Source organism: Aaosphaeria arxii, assembly GCF_010015735.1.
Source record: "Aaosphaeria arxii CBS 175.79 unplaced genomic scaffold BU24scaffold_4, whole genome shotgun sequence".
NCBI classification, from domain to species: Eukaryota; Fungi; Ascomycota; class Dothideomycetes; order Pleosporales; genus Aaosphaeria; species Aaosphaeria arxii.
Window position 1 is genome coordinate 250,089 of NW_022983477.1, and position 16,952 is coordinate 267,040.

The 16,952-nt window shown below is 52.0% G+C and overlaps 6 protein-coding genes across 6 annotated transcripts; 2 read left to right on the forward strand and 4 right to left on the reverse strand.

The window, feature by feature from the left end:
* Positions 1 to 26: 26 nt before the first annotated feature.
* Positions 27 to 2,055, reverse strand: BU24DRAFT_174994 (alpha/beta-hydrolase). Its single transcript, XM_033521557.1, has one exon. The coding sequence runs from the start codon at positions 1,944 to 1,946 to the stop codon at positions 96 to 98; it is 1,851 nt and encodes a 616-aa protein (XP_033383626.1). The 5' UTR covers positions 1,947 to 2,055; the 3' UTR covers positions 27 to 95.
* Positions 2,056 to 3,930: 1,875 nt separating this feature from the next.
* On the reverse strand, positions 3,931 to 4,477 carry BU24DRAFT_461540 (uncharacterized protein; the record flags this gene model as incomplete). The annotated part of the gene is made up of 3 exons (XM_033531896.1): positions 3,931 to 4,152; positions 4,247 to 4,383; positions 4,441 to 4,477. The coding sequence occupies 3 exons, from the start codon at positions 4,475 to 4,477 to the stop codon at positions 3,931 to 3,933; spliced, it is 396 nt and encodes a 131-aa protein (XP_033383627.1).
* A 494-nt stretch (positions 4,478 to 4,971) lies between these two features.
* Positions 4,972 to 6,432, reverse strand: BU24DRAFT_175032 (uncharacterized protein). Its single transcript, XM_033521558.1, has 3 exons — positions 5,589 to 6,432; positions 5,477 to 5,539; positions 4,972 to 5,428 (listed from the first exon to the last, which is right to left on the reverse strand). Exons 1-3 carry the CDS (start codon positions 6,118 to 6,120, stop codon positions 5,145 to 5,147), a joined length of 879 nt encoding a protein of 292 aa, XP_033383628.1. The 5' UTR covers positions 6,121 to 6,432; the 3' UTR covers positions 4,972 to 5,144.
* A 2,893-nt stretch (positions 6,433 to 9,325) lies between these two features.
* On the forward strand, positions 9,326 to 12,266 carry BU24DRAFT_346771 (DUF625-domain-containing protein; the record flags this gene model as incomplete). The annotated part of the gene is made up of 7 exons (XM_033523500.1): positions 9,326 to 9,439; positions 9,558 to 9,657; positions 9,711 to 9,792; positions 9,846 to 9,892; positions 9,946 to 11,094; positions 11,144 to 11,311; positions 11,368 to 12,266. 7 exons carry the CDS (start codon positions 9,326 to 9,328, stop codon positions 12,264 to 12,266), a joined length of 2,559 nt encoding a protein of 852 aa, XP_033383629.1.
* A 717-nt stretch (positions 12,267 to 12,983) lies between these two features.
* BU24DRAFT_491555 (uncharacterized protein) lies at positions 12,984 to 13,945 on the forward strand (the record flags this gene model as incomplete). The annotated part of the gene is made up of 1 exon (XM_033533805.1): positions 12,984 to 13,945. Exon 1 carries the CDS (start codon positions 13,178 to 13,180, stop codon positions 13,943 to 13,945), a length of 768 nt encoding a protein of 255 aa, XP_033383630.1. The 5' UTR covers positions 12,984 to 13,177.
* On the reverse strand, positions 13,911 to 15,941 carry BU24DRAFT_175086 (TMP-TENI-domain-containing protein). Its single transcript, XM_033521560.1, has one exon. The coding sequence runs from the start codon at positions 15,706 to 15,708 to the stop codon at positions 14,023 to 14,025; it is 1,686 nt and encodes a 561-aa protein (XP_033383631.1). The 5' UTR covers positions 15,709 to 15,941; the 3' UTR covers positions 13,911 to 14,022.
* Positions 15,942 to 16,952: the final 1,011 nt, after the last annotated feature.

The window sequence follows — 16,952 nt, forward strand, 5'->3', positions numbered from 1 at the left end:
TACGTACGTACAACACCCCTTATCCATCCATCCATCCGTCCGTCTAAAATACTATTTTTACTTTCTTCAAAACCAAGCGTCCACCCCGGGATAGGTTACGAGGAAGGAGAAGCAGAAGCAGAAGGGCTTCCAAGCGGCGCCTGCTGCAACCTCGGCATCAACCGCCTCACCAACTCGCACCTCTCGCGCCTCGCAGCGTCAGGCTCCTGCATCTCGATGTACATCTTCTTATCCTCCGAGCGCCTGTTCGTGAAGAACAGCCTCTTCGGATCCTTCATGTCGAGCGGGTTCCACTTCGGACTCCTCGTGTTGCGGCCGGGGTTAGGGTCGAGGTGCTTTATGAACGAGATGAAGTACCGCGATATATCGTTGTCACGGCGCGCCATGACGTTCCCGACGGTGCCGGCGTGCTTCGTACCGTAGCCGTTCGAGTCGTCGTGTTTAGCCGTGACGTCCCATTGGTACTGCCAGGCCGGGACGTCGGGCGGGTTGTTCTGTGCGATCGCGTTGGAGGCCAGCATCGCGGGGCAGATGTAGCGGAGGTCGCCTTGGGCTTTGGCGACGGCGTCCCAGTAGCGGCCCGAGTCCGGCCAGTGTTTGTCGTTGGTGTAGGTGGCGACGATGGCGTCGAGGTCGGAGTCGGTCAGGAGAGGGTAGTGGTCTTGGATGTAGGTGCGCATGTCGGCTTCGGTGTCGGTGTCTTTTTTCGTCTGGTCGGATCCTTCGTTGGTGGTGAAGCCGATGATGCTCGGGACGCGCGCGTATCGTCCGTTGAGGATGGCGTGGATGGAGGGTTCGGTCCAGAGGCCGCCTTCTTTCTCGGTGGTGGGCGCCCACATCCAGCGGGGTGGGGTCTTGCGGCCCTCGAAGGCCATGGGGTAGTTTTCGTAATAGAGGTCGCCGACGGAGGCGTTGCGGACGCAGTCGATGGACTTGTCGGTGCAGTTGAGGCCGTTCGCGACGTTGTCCCAGAAGAGGTTGCCCTGCTCGCGAGTGAAGAATGTCGGCGCCGCGGGGGACTGTGCGATGATGCCGTGGAAGAGCTGCTTCGAGCCTGATCCGGGGGTTGGCCATGAGTGGTCTCCTCCGTTCGCTGCGAGTTGCATCAGGACGGACGCTCCGCCTGCGCTGGTGCCCATGATGACCACGTTGTCTGGATTGCCACCGAAGTACCGGATGTACTTTTGCACCCACTCGAGCGAAGCCCTCTGGTCGCGAAGTCCCATGTTCAAGTCACCATGCTCCTCAATCTCATCGCCGCTCAGGAACCCGTAAATGCCATTGCGGTAGTACATAGTCACACAGATAATCCCCTTGTCGTTGTCCTTGTCGCGCCTGCTCTTCTCCACCATCTCTCCGCAGTTGGAACGTCCGGGAAGATGAAACCCACCGCCGGGAATGTTGACAAGCACAGGAAGTTCATCGCCAACCTTGGCATCAATCGGCGTGAAGACATTCAGGCTCAAGCAGTCCTCGGTGAACTTGGTCTCGATACCGGGCACCGTCTCATTCGCGATGTCGTTCCTGTTACGCAGTGTGGGATCGATCTTCTGGATCCTCGGACACATGCCCAACTCGCCAGACCATCCCAGCGTGCCCTTCATCTTAGGAGGCGGCTGCGGGCCTCTGAACCTGTTCTCGCCGTACGCGGAGGCGGCATACGGCATGTTCCAGTAGAACCTGATCGTGTCGGATACATTTGGCTGGATGGAGAGATAGTCCAATTTGACGAGGTATGGATTTTCCGGGTCTTCGGACGGTGGCGAGAATAGAGACGAGGTCTGCGAGGGCGAGTGTGGTACTTTTGGAAGCCATTGCGAGGAGGCTTTGTCGTTGTTGGTGAACCACAGCGAGGTGCTCAGGACTATGGTGATGACGACACTGGCCGAGAGAGCGAGCAGTAGCTTGCGATCCTGCAAGAGAGCCCGACCCAAGATCGCACCCATGATTTTTCTTTATTATTCTCCCTCTCCTTCTTCTTCGTCTTAATCTTCTTCGTTATTCAAGAAAGAGAATATAAAACACAACCTATGAGAAGGTAGAATATTTTCGGGAATCTAGGCCTGGGAGGCAAGGAAAGGAAGGGATGGGAAAGGGAATGGAAGTAAGAGGAAAGGAAGGAAATCGAGAAGAAACGAAGGGAACACAAACAAGAATAGGCTCGTCATGCATTTCCCCTCGGGCGAGAGCCTTGGTACCTAAGAGGGTTTAAAGGGAAAAAAGATGGGAAACTTGAGCAGCAAGCAAGAAATGGGTTATGTGGACTAGACTGACTAGATTCCCTCCCTACTCGCTCCAAACATACACAAGCATCAGATTGAGAAGTGGGGATACACCAGTACATACGGTACATGGCGGTACAGTTACGAGCAGATACATACACACAGTACATTAGCAGCGAATGACGGGATGAAACTTGGTTGGACAAGGACCAAGCAGCCACTCGCAGGACCAAGTCAGCACCAAGTTGTGCTGGCTTAGTCCTCTCCCCTTTCTGACGCGCGGCACCTCGATACCAAGCCGGATGCCGGTGCCATAGCTGACCCTAGGGTAGCTGGTCTGTCTGTCAACGCGGCTAGCCCACCGATCCGTAATCGTACCGGTACCGCATTATACCTATGCGTCTGTACCTCTGTACATCTTAATCAATGGTGTCTGTCTTTTCTTTCGGATGGTTCGTGCAATGTTGTTTGTCGGAGATCGTTGATGAAGATTGATGCGATTTCACTAAGGAGCTTAACGGAGGTTACCGTGTTTACTAACCTGGAATACGAGTGCCCATGAAATCTGAACGAACGACCACGATTCGGTTTCCGACGCTTTCTAGTACTCGTACTTGGTAACTAATTCAGACATTTGAACATCTACATGCATAGCATGGAATCAACCGCTGGACAAGAGAATGGGCAAGACTGTCTGTCAGACTCTGTCAGTCGTACGAGTAGGGTGGTTACGAGCATGCTTCGATAGGTGGGCGGATACAGGAATCAAGATTCAGGAAGCAATCCACTTCCCGCATCTTCTCGTGCATGGGCCGCCCCATCAGATATGTTCGAGAAAGGGGAAGGGGCAGTTATCTTAATTGTCCTCCTACCTAAATCTAGTAACAACTTGTTCGGATTACTGTGCGAGTACATACGTACATACACCGTACACGCCGCACGGGAGCTATCAAATCCGCAGTTCGGTGCGTCGTCCTCGACTCCACTTTTCGTCACATGTCTCGCAACGACGAGAGAGATCCACAGCAGAAAATCCCCAGCCCGTGTTTCAAGTTGTTTGCATGAACTGCCATTGGGCGAGCGTCTAGATTATCGATGGGCCAGGATCGGCGGTCCTGCTGCTCGACGGTTTCAATTGTTGCCAATACGATCGGCGGGACGATTTTCTTAATCATACAGTAATATCCTATCCATCCATAGATAGGTGAGGTGGGCGGTAAGCCAGGCGTAAAGCCCATCATCATCGTCCTCCCATACCGTGCGACCGCCCTGCATACATTCGTACGGTTGGTGAACTCGTACGAATATGAATGCATACAATATACATGATAGTCAGTGGGACAAGTTCTCCGAATATCTCAATTCGCGATAGCCCTCAGAATGCATGCACTCCTTTCCCTCCCCAAACGTGGGCTTGTTCAACTCGCTGCCGTCGCGCCTTCTAGCGTTTAGTTGAAAGTCCCTCTGCCAGCGCCTTCACTGATCTTTGGAGCTCCCAGCCGCTCGTGGCCAGCATCGCGAGATCTCAGAAAATGGTATAAGACGTGTCCATCGACGCAGCCGACAAGGTGCAGCTCCGCGGGCTAAAAACGCAAAGAAAACTCATTAGCAAAGTCCCAATGACGCGCGAAAAGTCTCGAGATCTAAGAAGTCTATATTCCGTAGCAAACACCCAAATTTGCCCGGGAAAGTGACGGTTCTCCAGATCTCACCTCTCCCCATCCTGGCTCTCCGCCTTCTCCGGCGGCACATCTCCTCCCACCGTGCTGGGCAGGTTCTTTGCCAGCTCTTCGATGTCCGCTGCGATCTTGAGCGTCCGGGCTCGCTTCGCGGCTTCGTCGCCGGGGTCGGTCAGCGTGTCGAGGCTGCCGAATAGCCAGAGCTGTTGGAGGTCGCGGATGAGGCTCGAGAGCTCTTCTACGGAGCGTTTCTGTGAAGTCGTTGCGGTTAGCATCTGCCCTTCTGCTGAAACCCTTTGGTCCAATTTTGTATATGAATGTGCGCAAGAAGGATGAGTGACGTACGAATGCATGCACATGGTCCACCATCGAGAGCTCGTTCTGTGCGGTCGAACTAAAAGTGGTGTCTGAGTCCTCGGATGCGCACGCGAGGATGCGAAGGAATCCCTTCATGAGCTCGTCGCAGAGCTTGTCAATGCGTTCTATTTTGACGTATTAGTCGTGTGGGGTCCTACAAGGTGAAGGCAGCAAAAACGTACGGTTCAGCGCATCAGCGTTGGTACCTGAAGCTTCCATGGTGAGTTTCTCGACGGAAATGACAGACAGTGTGATGTTCGTGAAATCCTCAAAGAGGTCTGCGTCCGTGAATTGCGTTAGTTTCGAAGCTCGGTGATGCCAATTGTAGTGGATTGTGGGGTATCGCAAACTGCGGTGGGACTTCGTTGTTTTTGTTGTTTGGTAGTTGCAACAATAATGGATGTGGAGCAGGGTTCACATCCTGCGGGGAAATTCCGCAAGCTCGGAGGTGCAACTCTTGGCAGGGCAGCTCTTTGTGTGTCCGACGTCAACAGGTACTCATGTCAAGATCAGGTATTAATAAATTTGTATGAATTAGGTTTTGATCTTCCTGACCTCAAAACTAGATATACGTTGGTAGTAACCATTACTTCTAACTGGCTGATTATTTCTGTTCCCAATCTCCTAGTTGAGTATTACAGCAATATGCTGGTTCCCAAACACAACATCAAGATAGAATCTTTTTTACAAGAAATGAAGTAAAGCATCTATACGAACTACAAAGGTAGGATGAATATATGTACACATTGCATGTATAACGTAAAATGACAAATCCAGATAAAGCATTTAAATGTATTCGATCAAGATTTGGTACAAGTATGAGAAGTATTCCATCTCCATGGCTTCTTGAAGCCGTACTCATTGATAAATTTGGGCTTTGTTGTGTTTACATAGTATGTGGGCCGTTGAATTCGAGACCGGACCGAGTTGAACATCTTGAAGATGGACGAGATACATGATCGCACTCTAAAGCTGCCTCTGCATCGACTGAGATATCTTCATATAGTTGGTGAAGGCCGTCATCCTTCTGTAGGTCGCTGGACTCATCGGCAAATTCAGAGGGAAGGGTTGTTGACTTTCCCTTTGGCTGACAAAAGGTTGGCAGTGAGTAATTTTGATGCATTGGTGGTGGATGCCGACTGCTTGTGGTACTGCTGCCCAGGGAGGAATCTGCAAGCGTTAGCAACGCCAACTTCATCGTGGAGACCTTGATCCTACAAAATGATTCCGACGAAGGATATGACATGCTCGAACCTTGCGAGCCGTGTGCGTTTTGAACATCTAGATCTAGGTCAGGACCGTAAAATACAGGCATTGCAAACTCAATTACCACGTTCTATTGATGATTCTGAAAGTGGACTTTTTCTTCTCCCTTCACCCTTTCCAAGGGATTTTGTCACATGACCGTATTTGAGCCGGTGCTTTGGCATCGAAGGGACTGGAGGTCTTGTTGGCGTAGAGTGTGTGTTGCGAGTAGTTGTAGACGCTGTGCCGTGATTTCGCTGGGACAGTGGTGGCTGTGTATATATTATCGATCGTGGATGTTGCGCAACCATTACTGAATCAATAGAGAGACCACTCTGCGGACCAAGAATGGAAAAACTTAGACTAGACTCAGCGCTACCAGTGCTGGAGTTGGTAGCTGTCATAGAAGAGTCATTTGTATTTCTTATCTGTTGAGCAGATGCAATTCGTTTTCTAGCTTCTTCTTTACTCCAGCTTGCTGGGGTAGCAGCGAGGGCATCTCGCCCAGCATGCGTTGGGATATGCTTGTAAGGTGCAGGTGATGCATTACTTTTGGCCTGTCTTTCATGCTCCTCTTTAGCTTTCTTTGCTTTCCTAGATTTGAAAAAGAATAGCATGTCTAGAAATACCCGCAAGGAAGTGAAGATGATTGAGTGTCAGAGTGGTGAACGTATCTCATATGTCTGCGTATGGCATTACCCAACAAAGAATGGACGTCAGAGTCCCAAGGGTGCCTCAACGAAAGATCGAAGCTTCTCTCATAGGGCGAAGTTGATAGCTAAATGTGCTGTGCGTCATGTAGAGGACACTGTTTTATGATCAAACTACTGATCAAGGCTAGTTAGTATTTATTTGGCAATGCTAATAGGACAATCCCCTCCATGGCGGCAATTAGTCGTCTGATGGCCGATACCAGGGCAGGCCAAAGTCAACGAGCTTTGTTTGTGAGGATATTCTCGACTTGCCCTGGGTTGAATAAATCCGCGGTCGTTTTTTTTTTGATCTCGGGGTATGGATGACGTGGGGTTTGGCCGGGCATTCCTAGTCATGTTCCTGCATAATTTAGCAATGCTGATGCGGGACATCAGTCGAGTAACGCGCTAACCATGCGTCGAAGGGAACGGCCCCGCAGAAGCTACATTGGACGTCAACTGGAGGCGACGGGCCTCATGGCAGCTAGCCGCGACCAAATTCTGATTGTCCGCTGGATGGCGGTCGGAGCCGGTCTGGGGATGGCGAGGCTACAACTGGATCAGGTACAGTAAGCCACACTGGTTTTCTATTGGACTTTGGAAAGATCTACCGTACTTGATTAGAACCATGAAAGCAGTACTCAAGAGAGAAAAAGGGTTAGACCAACTTTGATATTTCCTGGACCGAGATTGAACACACAAGGGTGCAGTAGTCAAGAAAATGAGCTGGCAGGGCTATGTGCCAGTCGGTGATTGTAACGGAAGCATTCGATTTGCAGAGTACAACAGAGCGAGCGTTCCGGAAGTATATACTACTTAGGCGGCCCGTCAGTCTGGGTCAATCAAAGACAACAGCGCGTCGCACCTATCCCTTAGAAACCAAATGCAATCCATTTCGGAACAATCCATTTCGGAACAGGTCGTTGGATCGAATATTGTTCCGCCGCCACAAGCTAGGGATCAAGCGTAGCGAAGCCATGTCTTGGTGTTATAGAGTGAATTGGCATTAGAGCGTATATGAATTGGGAGATAACACTGGGTGAGATGGGTGGATTGCATGTGCGACTGTCGCAGAAAGCAAGACCTAGAGCATGATAGCTAGTCCTACAGAGTGTTGTCTAGCAATGCGTCAATGTGCATAGGATGTTGCGCATGTCGTTCTGGACCCTACAAGGTTACATATTCGAATAGCGTCGATGCGGAACTGAACGGTGTATAGGAATTGAAGAGATTTATGGTAACTGGGTTGGCAATTGGTTCCCGGTTGACTGGGTATGGGATGGGCCAGTGAGTGGATAGAAGATCAGATGTGGTGTGGTGAGGCTGAGACTGTGAAATTTGCTGTCGCAGGTTGAGAAGCACTATTGTGCCAGAGATGAGCAAAGAAGCAGGTTTCGAGGAGTACCTGACGGGTAGCTACCTAAATCTGAGATGTATCACAGGTGCATCACCAATAATTAATCAATTGGTCCGCGGGAGTAACTTATTGAAATGATCACGTAGTTTGTTTGTGGTCGGCGAGACGGGAAGTAGCATATATGAATGGCATGGTGTGACTTCGAGAAGAGTCATTTGGCAATTGTCGAGACAGAGACAGAGACAGAGGGATAGAGATTATAGAGACATATGAAGAGGAATATAGAATATGTATGTATAGATTTCGTACTGTTTATATGTACGGAATATATACTAACAGTTAGATGTAAGTTGTTGCGGAGTTGAGATGTGGAGGAGGAGTGGAGAGAGAGTCGAGGTGTGATGACGAGAATGGGTTAGTTGCTTGGCATTGCGTCAACGGGGTCCGTGACTGCATCTTACCGGGTCACTGCTGCTGCCGCTCGCTCGCTCCTTCCCCCGAGCAGCGGCCGCCACACAACCTTACGACGTGCATCATCCATGGTACAGATACATGTGTACCTGTCATGTAGATTTGTAGTGCAGACACATACAATAAGTACATATTAGATACATAATTGCAAGGTACAGAGGATGTAGAGAACAAACAGTATGAGTATCACAAATCGCCTCACTTTCCACCTTCGAGGCTTTCTTCTCTTCCTTCTACTCTCTTCTCTCTTCTCTCTACTTCAACTTGATGCATCCCATCCCATCCCATCCCATAGTCTCCATTGATACAATTAACCGTCATCATCAATCATCGGACCACCATCCACCCCATCATTACTATACGGAGAACACTTCATCTACGACTGGTCATCTCGTACCTGTCCTGTCACTCTGTGGACTTGAAGATAAGAGAGCGAGTCCGGTCTTCGGCAACGAGTCCTATTCGGTCCCTGCCTACAGTGTACCCTCGTACCCTCGTACCCTTCCCCTAGTGTTTGCCTAGTGCCTACAACTTACCCAGCTGTACCCAACCAAACTGCACGGTTACGTGTGTCTGTGTCGACCGCCGCCTCCTCCGCCGCCCGCCTCGGTCGGTGATGTGCCCAGCCCAGGCCCCAGTCCAGTCCCAGTCTCTTTCCAGGCTCTTCCCTCCCAACTTTGCTGTGCCAGTCAGTCCAGTCCAAGTCCATCCTACCTAATATTTCCGCCTCCCATCGCCCACCCCCATTCAATCATCCCCCCCCAAATCTGAAGTCCCATCAACCCTAATCCCCCTAAGAGGGTAATCTCGTCTTAACCCAGCCTTGGTCCCAAAGTCTTAGCGCTCGCCTTTTTGTCTGTGTGTTATCCGACTTTCTCCTACTTGCCTGCAACAACGCGCCGAACCCTCTGGCGATCACCACCACCACCACCACAACCACCACGAAGGCCCTACCTTCCTACTATCCCACGAGTACGACAACCTCGTCTCTCCTCCGTCCGCCATCGATCGCACCCTCGTGCGCGTCGCCTCGTCTTGTCTGGTCGCAATCGTCATCCGTCTCACCTGCGCGCCACCCGGTCGCGCCTACTCTCCAACGCCCACTCTTGCTGCAGCCTCCTAATCGTCATCAATCACCGCCCGCGCGATCGAATCCTCCATCCACCGTCCACTTCTCTCACCCACTCCTCGACTCATCCGCGGCACTTCTGCTCGACCCTGCGCTACCTCCAGCGCCTTCTGTCCCCACTCCGGAGGGTGTCACTGCCCCGGCCGGAGTGTCGATAGAGTCACATCTCTACTATGGCACTGGTCGCGCCGCCTGCCAACGATCGCAAGCGCGTAAAGGTTTACGAACTCAAGAACAATGACTGGTTCGATAGGGGTACTGGCTTCTGCAAAGGCGTCATTGCAAATGTATGTCCGACGCGACTCGGCGGGCCGTGACAAAATCTCTGCGTTGCGGCCGTGCCATCGTTGCCCGCGAACCCCTCTCTTCTGTTGTGCTTGAAATCGTGCAGAGACTAACATCGAGCAGGAAGAGGCGAGAATCGTTGTCGTATCGGAAGACGATCCCGGTCGTGAGCTTCTGTTAACGCGAATCTCCAAAGACGATGGATATCAGAAACAGCAAGGTACGAAGACTACGCACGTGCGCGATCTCGGACAAGTACTGAACGGACTTTAGATACACTCATAGTGTGGACCGAGCACAATGGCACGGATATGGCTCTTAGTTTCCAGGAGCCGGAGGGATGCGCTGGCATATGGTATATCACATGTCCTTGACCTGACCCAACCGCGCCGTACTGACACCTGATAGGGAATTCGTGAATGAAGTTCAATCGCGACTTCAATCTCTTGCCCAAGGTATGCAACCCTCGATAGTTTGCGAGTCGAAAAGGTTTACTGACTTGGATCAGATGATGGCCTTTCCGACGATATTGGTGAGGCAATCAGTCCCATCATGCTTCCCCTTCCAGACCTGGGCAACCTCCTCGAAGTCGAAAACCATATGCGCGCAGCGAACGGAACCCCTGGCGGACGCGAAGCATTGGCTAAATTCATCCTCGCACATGATTACATACCGAAACTCATCCCTCTGGTGGAAATGGCCGAGGACCTCGAAAGCGCGTCTGATCTACACCGCCTGTGCAGCATCATGAAGACGCTCATCCTGCTCAACGACACCTCCATTATAGAATATGTCGTCACAGACGAGGTGGTCCTGGGAGTAGTGGGTGCGCTCGAGTATGATCCAGACTTCCCTCTCCACAAAGCCAATCACCGGCAATACCTAGCCGATGAGTCCAAGTTCAAGGAAGTCGTGAAGATCGAAGATCAGAACATAAGGAGAAAGATTCATTACACATATCGACTGCAGTACCTTAAGGACGTAGTGCTGGCCCGCATCCTCGATGATCCCACATTCTCCGTTCTCAACTCCTTGATATTCTTCCACCAAGTCGACATTGTTCAACACCTCCAATCAAATGGTGCATTCTTGAAAGAGTTGTTCGGGATTTTCACGCCGGCCGAGCGGAACCTACAGCGACAGAAGGACGCGGTGTTATTCATACAGCAGTGCTGCGCCATCGGAAAGAGCTTGCAAGCAAATGCAAGGGCCCAACTCTACCAGAACTTCATCAGCCATGGCCTTCTCGACGTGATCCAGTTTGCGCTCAAGCACCAAGATGCCTCGGTGCGAGTTGCCGGAACCGATATTTTGGTTGCTCTCATTGACCATGACGCCCTGATGGTGCGAAGCTACATCTTCAAGGCTATACAGGAGAAGTCGAAGCCGTTGACCGATACACTCATCGAGCTGCTACTCATAGAGGTTGATCTGGGTGTCAAGATGCAGATGGCCGATGCTATCAAAATCTTACTCGACCCGAACGCGAACTCGGCCTCGATGGAGGCGCTCTCGCGCACGAACAGCGAATTCTTGGCTAAGATCCGAGGATCGTTACCAACTATGCCACACCAAGACTCCTTCATTCAGACATTTTATGATGAATCGGCACGGAAACTTTTCCAACCCCTGAAGGATCTTGAAGGAAGGGAAAACAGTAAGTCACAATCGCCACTACTCTGTGTCGATACTAACACCATTTGCAGTGGAAGATCTCTCCATCCAAGAAGTCTCCCTGTACTCGCATCTTGTCGAGATGCTATGCTTCTTCATTCGCCAACATTCTTTCCGGAGTAAATATTTTGTTCTCTCAGAAGGGCTCGCTGCACGGGTGGCTCAACTCATGGAGTGTCCAGAGAAGCATCTAAAGCTGAGTAAGTCCACAGACCTCAAGATCCAATCCGATCGATTGATTGCTGACTTTTCCTAGCGGCACTTAAGTATTTCCGTACATGCATAGGATTGCACGATGAGTTCCACAACCGGCAGATCGTCACACACCAGCTGTTCGAACCGATTCTCAAGATACTGTTTGATACCATGCCTCGGGACAATCTGTTGAACTCTGCTTGTCTTGAGCTCTTCGAGTTCATCAAGCGAGAGAACATCAAAGTTATCGTCGAGCACCTTGTCTCGACCTACCGAGAAAAATTTCAGAGCATCACCTACGTCGATACGTTCCAGAACTTGGTACTCCGCTACGATCAGATGCACGAGCCACCCACAACACAGGAGCTGGAAGACTCTTTCACCAGCGTTGATACCCGAATCAGCGAGACCCCCCACCGCCATGGCATGGTGAACGGCAACAAGTGGGGCCAAGGACTGAAGGAGGCGGATCCTGATGAAGAGGCTTATTTCAACGCATCCGACGACGAGGATGACGACTTGCCCGTCAACGCAAAGCCCGTGTTGAACGGCGCGTCTCCCGTTAGGCCGCTCGTGAATTATCCAGACGACGAAGGAGAAGAGGACGACATGGACATTCTAGCGAGTAGCACCCCTGAAACGTCACCTCAGAGCATATCGACTTCGACACAAACGCTAGAGAACAGCCCGACTGCCAAGTCTAACCCAACATCACCACCTGAGCGGATTTCTGAGAAGCGCAGAAGAGAGGAGGACGAGGAGGATGAGCTCATCACGAGTCTCTCTTCATCCGGAAGCAAACGACGTGCTTCTTTGACCAGCAATACCAGTACGAACAGCCTGCGCAGCTTGCGCCGCAAGAATTCAGTGACTTCGGCCAAAGATACCGGTGGAGGGCCGAAGAAGATTTCGCTCTCGATACCTTTGAAGAGCGGCGGGGAGGGAGGGGAGGGAGATTAATCAGTACGAGCGGAGTAGTGCGACTAGGATCAATTCTGCTACCTTTTTCACGAGATACCCTTGGAACGGGCGACGAATTGCTAACGATTTGGAATCATTTTGGGCGCGGGGGGCTTTGCGCGAGGAAATGGCTAGCATGGACGGTGCAAATGGCGTTTTCAATCACAAACAACAAACACACAGAGTTCGAGGATCCGACCAGCCACCTTTCTTCTGCAAGCGATTGGAGAACTGGAGCGGTCGGTCCGTACGGTATAAGAAGGAATGGGCTAGGTTAAGCGGCGCGCGCGCGGCTTTGTTGCAAATTATTTTCTGGGGTGACTCTTCTTCTTTACTTTTTCCGGTCCCTTGCCCGGTTGGACTGTGTATCATATTAGCTTTCTCCTCTCTGCGAAGGAGAGGGGGGAATAGGGAAGGGGGACGGGGACGATGGTGAATATGGGGGGATAATCTCTGTGGATGATCAATTGATCGTCTTCTCACGGACTGCTGTAGTAGCCAAAGTGCAGAATGAGCCCAGTTGTTTGAATTCGAGGTGTCTGTGTGAGTGACTACATCTTCTGGACTGTACGTGAGTGCGTGAATCTGTTCGACCTATGATATATGACATAAACAGTGTTTATAACTAGTTACTCTAACAGTAAGCAGCAAATCCGCCCAGACAAAAAGCCACGCGAGACCCGTGAATGGTGCGGGGTCACGTTCTTTCGCGTCCCTCACGAAAACGCGCCGCTCGGAAAAAGATTAGGGACCCCGCCTCACGACGAACGTCCCCCTCCATGCCTTAGGTACCTAACGTACAACCTCAATTGAACGTCCCGCTCTTACAACAAAATACACGTCTATCAACGCATAATCTACGATTTCTTCGAACTATCACGTACATCCGACCGCAAATCGGGTACTTCCAAATGCCCACCTCGACCTCGACCTCGACCTCGACCTCCGACTCCTCACAACCAACACAACAACCCAAATCCGACACAATGCCACCCCCGACCTCGCCCTCGACGATACCCCTAACCCTAATCCTCGCCGCAACACCCTCCCTCGGCATCGGCCGCGCGGGCGGTCTCCCCTGGCCGATGCTCAAGAAAGAAATGGCCTGGTTCGCGAGGGTCACGAAGCGTGTTGCCTCCTCGCCCACCTCTCCCCAATCCTCCTCCGACGTTGCCACCGCACAAAAAATTAATGCGGTGATAATGGGCCGCAAAACTTGGGACTCCATCCCGCCGCGCTTCCGCCCGCTGAAAGATAGGCTTAACGTCGTTGTCACGCGGGACGTGTCTGGTTTCCGCGCCGCGAATAATCTGTCGAAGGACGGTGATGAGGTGGAGGGGGGGAAAGAAGGGCCGGTCGTCGTGGGGAGTTTACCTGCTGCGATTGAGGCGCTACGTAGCGAGGGGGGGAGGCAGGTTTCACGGGCGTGGGTGATTGGCGGGGCGAGTATCTACGCGGAGGCGCTGGGGTTGAAGGAGACGAATAGGGTGGTGTTGACGAAGATTAAGAGGGAATACGAGTGCGATGCTTTTTTCGCGGTGGACCTTGAGGGGGGGGAAGGGGGGTGGAGGAGGGTGGGGAGGAGGGCGTTGGAGGAGTGGGTTGGGGAGGAGGTGCCAGAGGGGGAGGTCGTGGAGGGGGATGTGGCGTTTGAGTTTTGTCTTTTTGAGAGGGATTGATGGATAGGATAGGTTCATGGGAGGATGTATGTATTGTATTTGTAGATTATATATATGAAGGGTGGAGGGAGGGATGTCTATGGTAATTGCAATAATCCTGCGTCGGGGATGCTTTTGAAAAGGTCAACTTTGAGTGCGGAGCGTAGCCACGAGAGCGGCGCCTCCGACTCGTCTCTCCCGTAGTGGTACAATGAGTCTATGAAAGCTGGTATGAAGGTTCCTGGACCCTTCACGCTGGGAGCGCTCGCGGCGCGCTCGGCTGCGATCTCGTAGTGCAGTATGCCGGCGACCGCAGCGTAGAATGCGTCGCTGCCCTCCTTTTTCGCAGCAGCCAGATACGAAGCCAGCGTGGTGCCCAGCGTACACCCAGATCCAGTGATGAGGCCGAGGTACTCGTGGCCGTTGCGAATAGCGCAGGTGCGGTACCCGTCGCTCAGGACGTCCGTCGCTCCGGTCATGAGCACGATGTTGCGCTCCCTCGCCGCAATCCGGGATACAATGTATGCTTTCTGCTCGAGTGTGAAAAGGGAATCCCCGCTATCGACACCCTTTTGCTGTTGCTCGTTCGGGAGGCTGAGAGTGAAGCCGCTCGCGCGTGCGACGGACAGAATCTCCCGTTCGTTTCCTTTTATGAGGGAGAAATGCCCACTGGCAAGGAGGAAGGAGAGTGCGGAGCGGCGTGCGGAGGTGGCGCCCGCGCCCACAGGGTCCAGGACGATGGGCCCGCCGACGGAGTTGTAGGCAGAGATGGCGAGGCGGTGGTTGTTGAGGGCGTCAGGGGTTGCGGTGCCCATGTTGATAACGAGGCCGCCGCCGAGGTTGGCGAGGTCGAGGGCTTCTGCGCCGTTGTTCGACATTATAGGAGAGGCACCGATGGCGAGGGCCACGGAGGCGGCGAAGTTTTGCACAACGAGGTTGGTCATGTTGTGCGAGAGGGGGGAGTGCTTGCGGACGGCGGCGAGCGATGTGATGGCAGTGGATGCAATGTTGTCGAGCTCGGCGGCGTTGTCATCGTGCCAAATGGGCGGGTTTAAGGATGATGTCCTTGAGGAGAAGGGCGGCGGCGAGGTGATAAGCTTGTGGAGGTTTTGTGAGGCCTTGGATGGGTCTGAAGCACCTACGATGGCGCTCACGACAGCGACGCCGTCGATGGATTTAGGTTCAGGGTTGCTAAGGCTCGGGGCGAGAAGTTGGTAGATTACATTCTGGACGTTTGAAGCGTTGACGCCGCCGATGCAGACGGTTTTGATGTTTCGTGTCTTTTCGTCCTCGCTGATGCCGAGATAGTGGAGGATCTTGCGGATGCCATTAATTCCGAGGATGTCCTTGGTGTTTTTCTTCGTGTTGGTGGCATAGAGGGTTCCGATGCCGAGATAGTCTGCACCTCTTTCGACGGCTATCCTGGCTTCTTCGATGGATGATACTGTTGCTCCGATGATCTTGTCAGGGCCGAGCAGTTGTCGAGCCGTGGCGACGTTCATGTCATCCTGGCCGACATGCACGCCCTCGCATCCAACGGCGAGAGCAACATCGACACGGTCGTTGATGAGGAGAGGGATGCCGTGCTGTTTGCATTTTTCGTGTAAGGCCTTTCCGATCTTGATGAGCTCTCCCGTGTCGGCAGTCTTCTCACGGAGCTGGACGATGGTGACTCCGCCTTGCAGGGCCTGTTCGACTACCTCGACTAGGTCCCTGTCCCCGAGGATGGCGGGCGTGGAGTCCGTCACTAGATAGAGGGAATAGTCGACTGCTGCAGGGGCCATGTTGGAGCCGTTTGTTGAGTTCTTTTCCAATACTCAAGTTTCTTGAATTGAACTACATGCACTACGTCAGTGCTGGTTTGCAGGGATTGGCGTTTGCTGGTTTAAGCAAGCTTGAAGGATTTGTTTTGTTCCCATAGACAATTCAAGTTCTTTCTTGTAATTGAATCGAAGTAATGAATTGCATTGGCGCAGATTGAATGAAACTCACATGACAACACGACGCTCAACAGGACTGCAGACGACAAGAGTGCAAAGCTGTACTGATTGACGTTCACGACCGAGGGGCTCTTTGGTGGGGTGGAACGGCTTGGTGGTTTAGTATGCAATTAGTGGGATGATGTGCGCCTGTAGCCTGTAGGAGGTTTTAGTTAATTACGAGAACCGCTGTAGTCATGGATATCCAACCACAAATCACGGAAATCGATCGATGATGAGCGGACGACAACGACATTAGCATTGTTAGCATATGAATTGGCATTGGCGCTGGCATGTGCGATCCGCAAATAATCAAATTGGAGGACAAATGGATCGAAGAGTTCTTTCATGCAGAGTGATGATTATTGCTTGGACCTTGCCCATATTGTTGCTTGTTAGTGAACAAATGATATTACTTGAAGATGAACCGATAGGTTCGATGATTGACAAAAAGATGATAAAACTTTTGCTGACGCTGATGGTGATGACAGTGATTGATGAAGTGTATGATGTTTGTATGTGTGTAACGTTCCTCGAAGGGTGGAATTAAGGTTAGTCTGGGTGAATCTCGGCAACAACTGAATTTTAAAGTCCGGCGGCCACCTTTTGCGACTCCATCCCACACACTTAAACACACAAACTCTCACCCTGCCCTGCCCTGCTCATCCTTCTTCCATCTCCCACCATCTCTCCTCCTCTCTCCAACTCTATCCATCTCCTTCACAGGAACACAACATCAACAATCATCTGCCATCAACCCCATCAGCCATCTCCCCTTCCAGCTCCCCGCTGGTCAAACCTTGCATCGCTCACTGTAGCCAACACAACACGCAAACCCCGCGCCCGCACCTCGCGTTGCCTGCTCACGGCCAGTTCACACCCAAACCGCCACCTACCCTTGGGGACCCCTTCGCACCAAACATTCGTATAGCTGTTCCAAGCTGCGGTATATGTATTCGCGCCTCTGTCACGCTTTCCGACTCGAACCTCCTCCCGAGCTGCAATCATTTCGCATAGCGCGGAAACCAAGCAGTAACCATCATCTTACC

Excerpts from the sequence above, each read along its gene's own strand:
- BU24DRAFT_174994 (XM_033521557.1), bottom strand. The coding sequence starts at position 1,946 with ATGGGTGCGATCTTGGGTCGGGCTCTCTTGCAGGATCGCAAGCTACTG.
- BU24DRAFT_175086 (XM_033521560.1), bottom strand. The coding sequence starts at position 15,708 with ATGGCCCCTGCAGCAGTCGACTATTCCCTCTATCTAGTGACGGACTCC.
- BU24DRAFT_175032 (XM_033521558.1), bottom strand. The coding sequence starts at position 6,120 with ATGCTATTCTTTTTCAAATCTAGGAAAGCAAAGAAAGCTAAAGAGGAG. Across the intron at positions 5,540-5,588 it reads AGAATCATCAATAGAACGTG|ATGTTCAAAACGCACACGGC; the intron begins GTAATTGAGTTT and ends ACCTAGATCTAG. Across the intron at positions 5,429-5,476 it reads TCCTTCGTCGGAATCATTTT|ATTCCTCCCTGGGCAGCAGT; the intron begins GTAGGATCAAGG and ends TAACGCTTGCAG.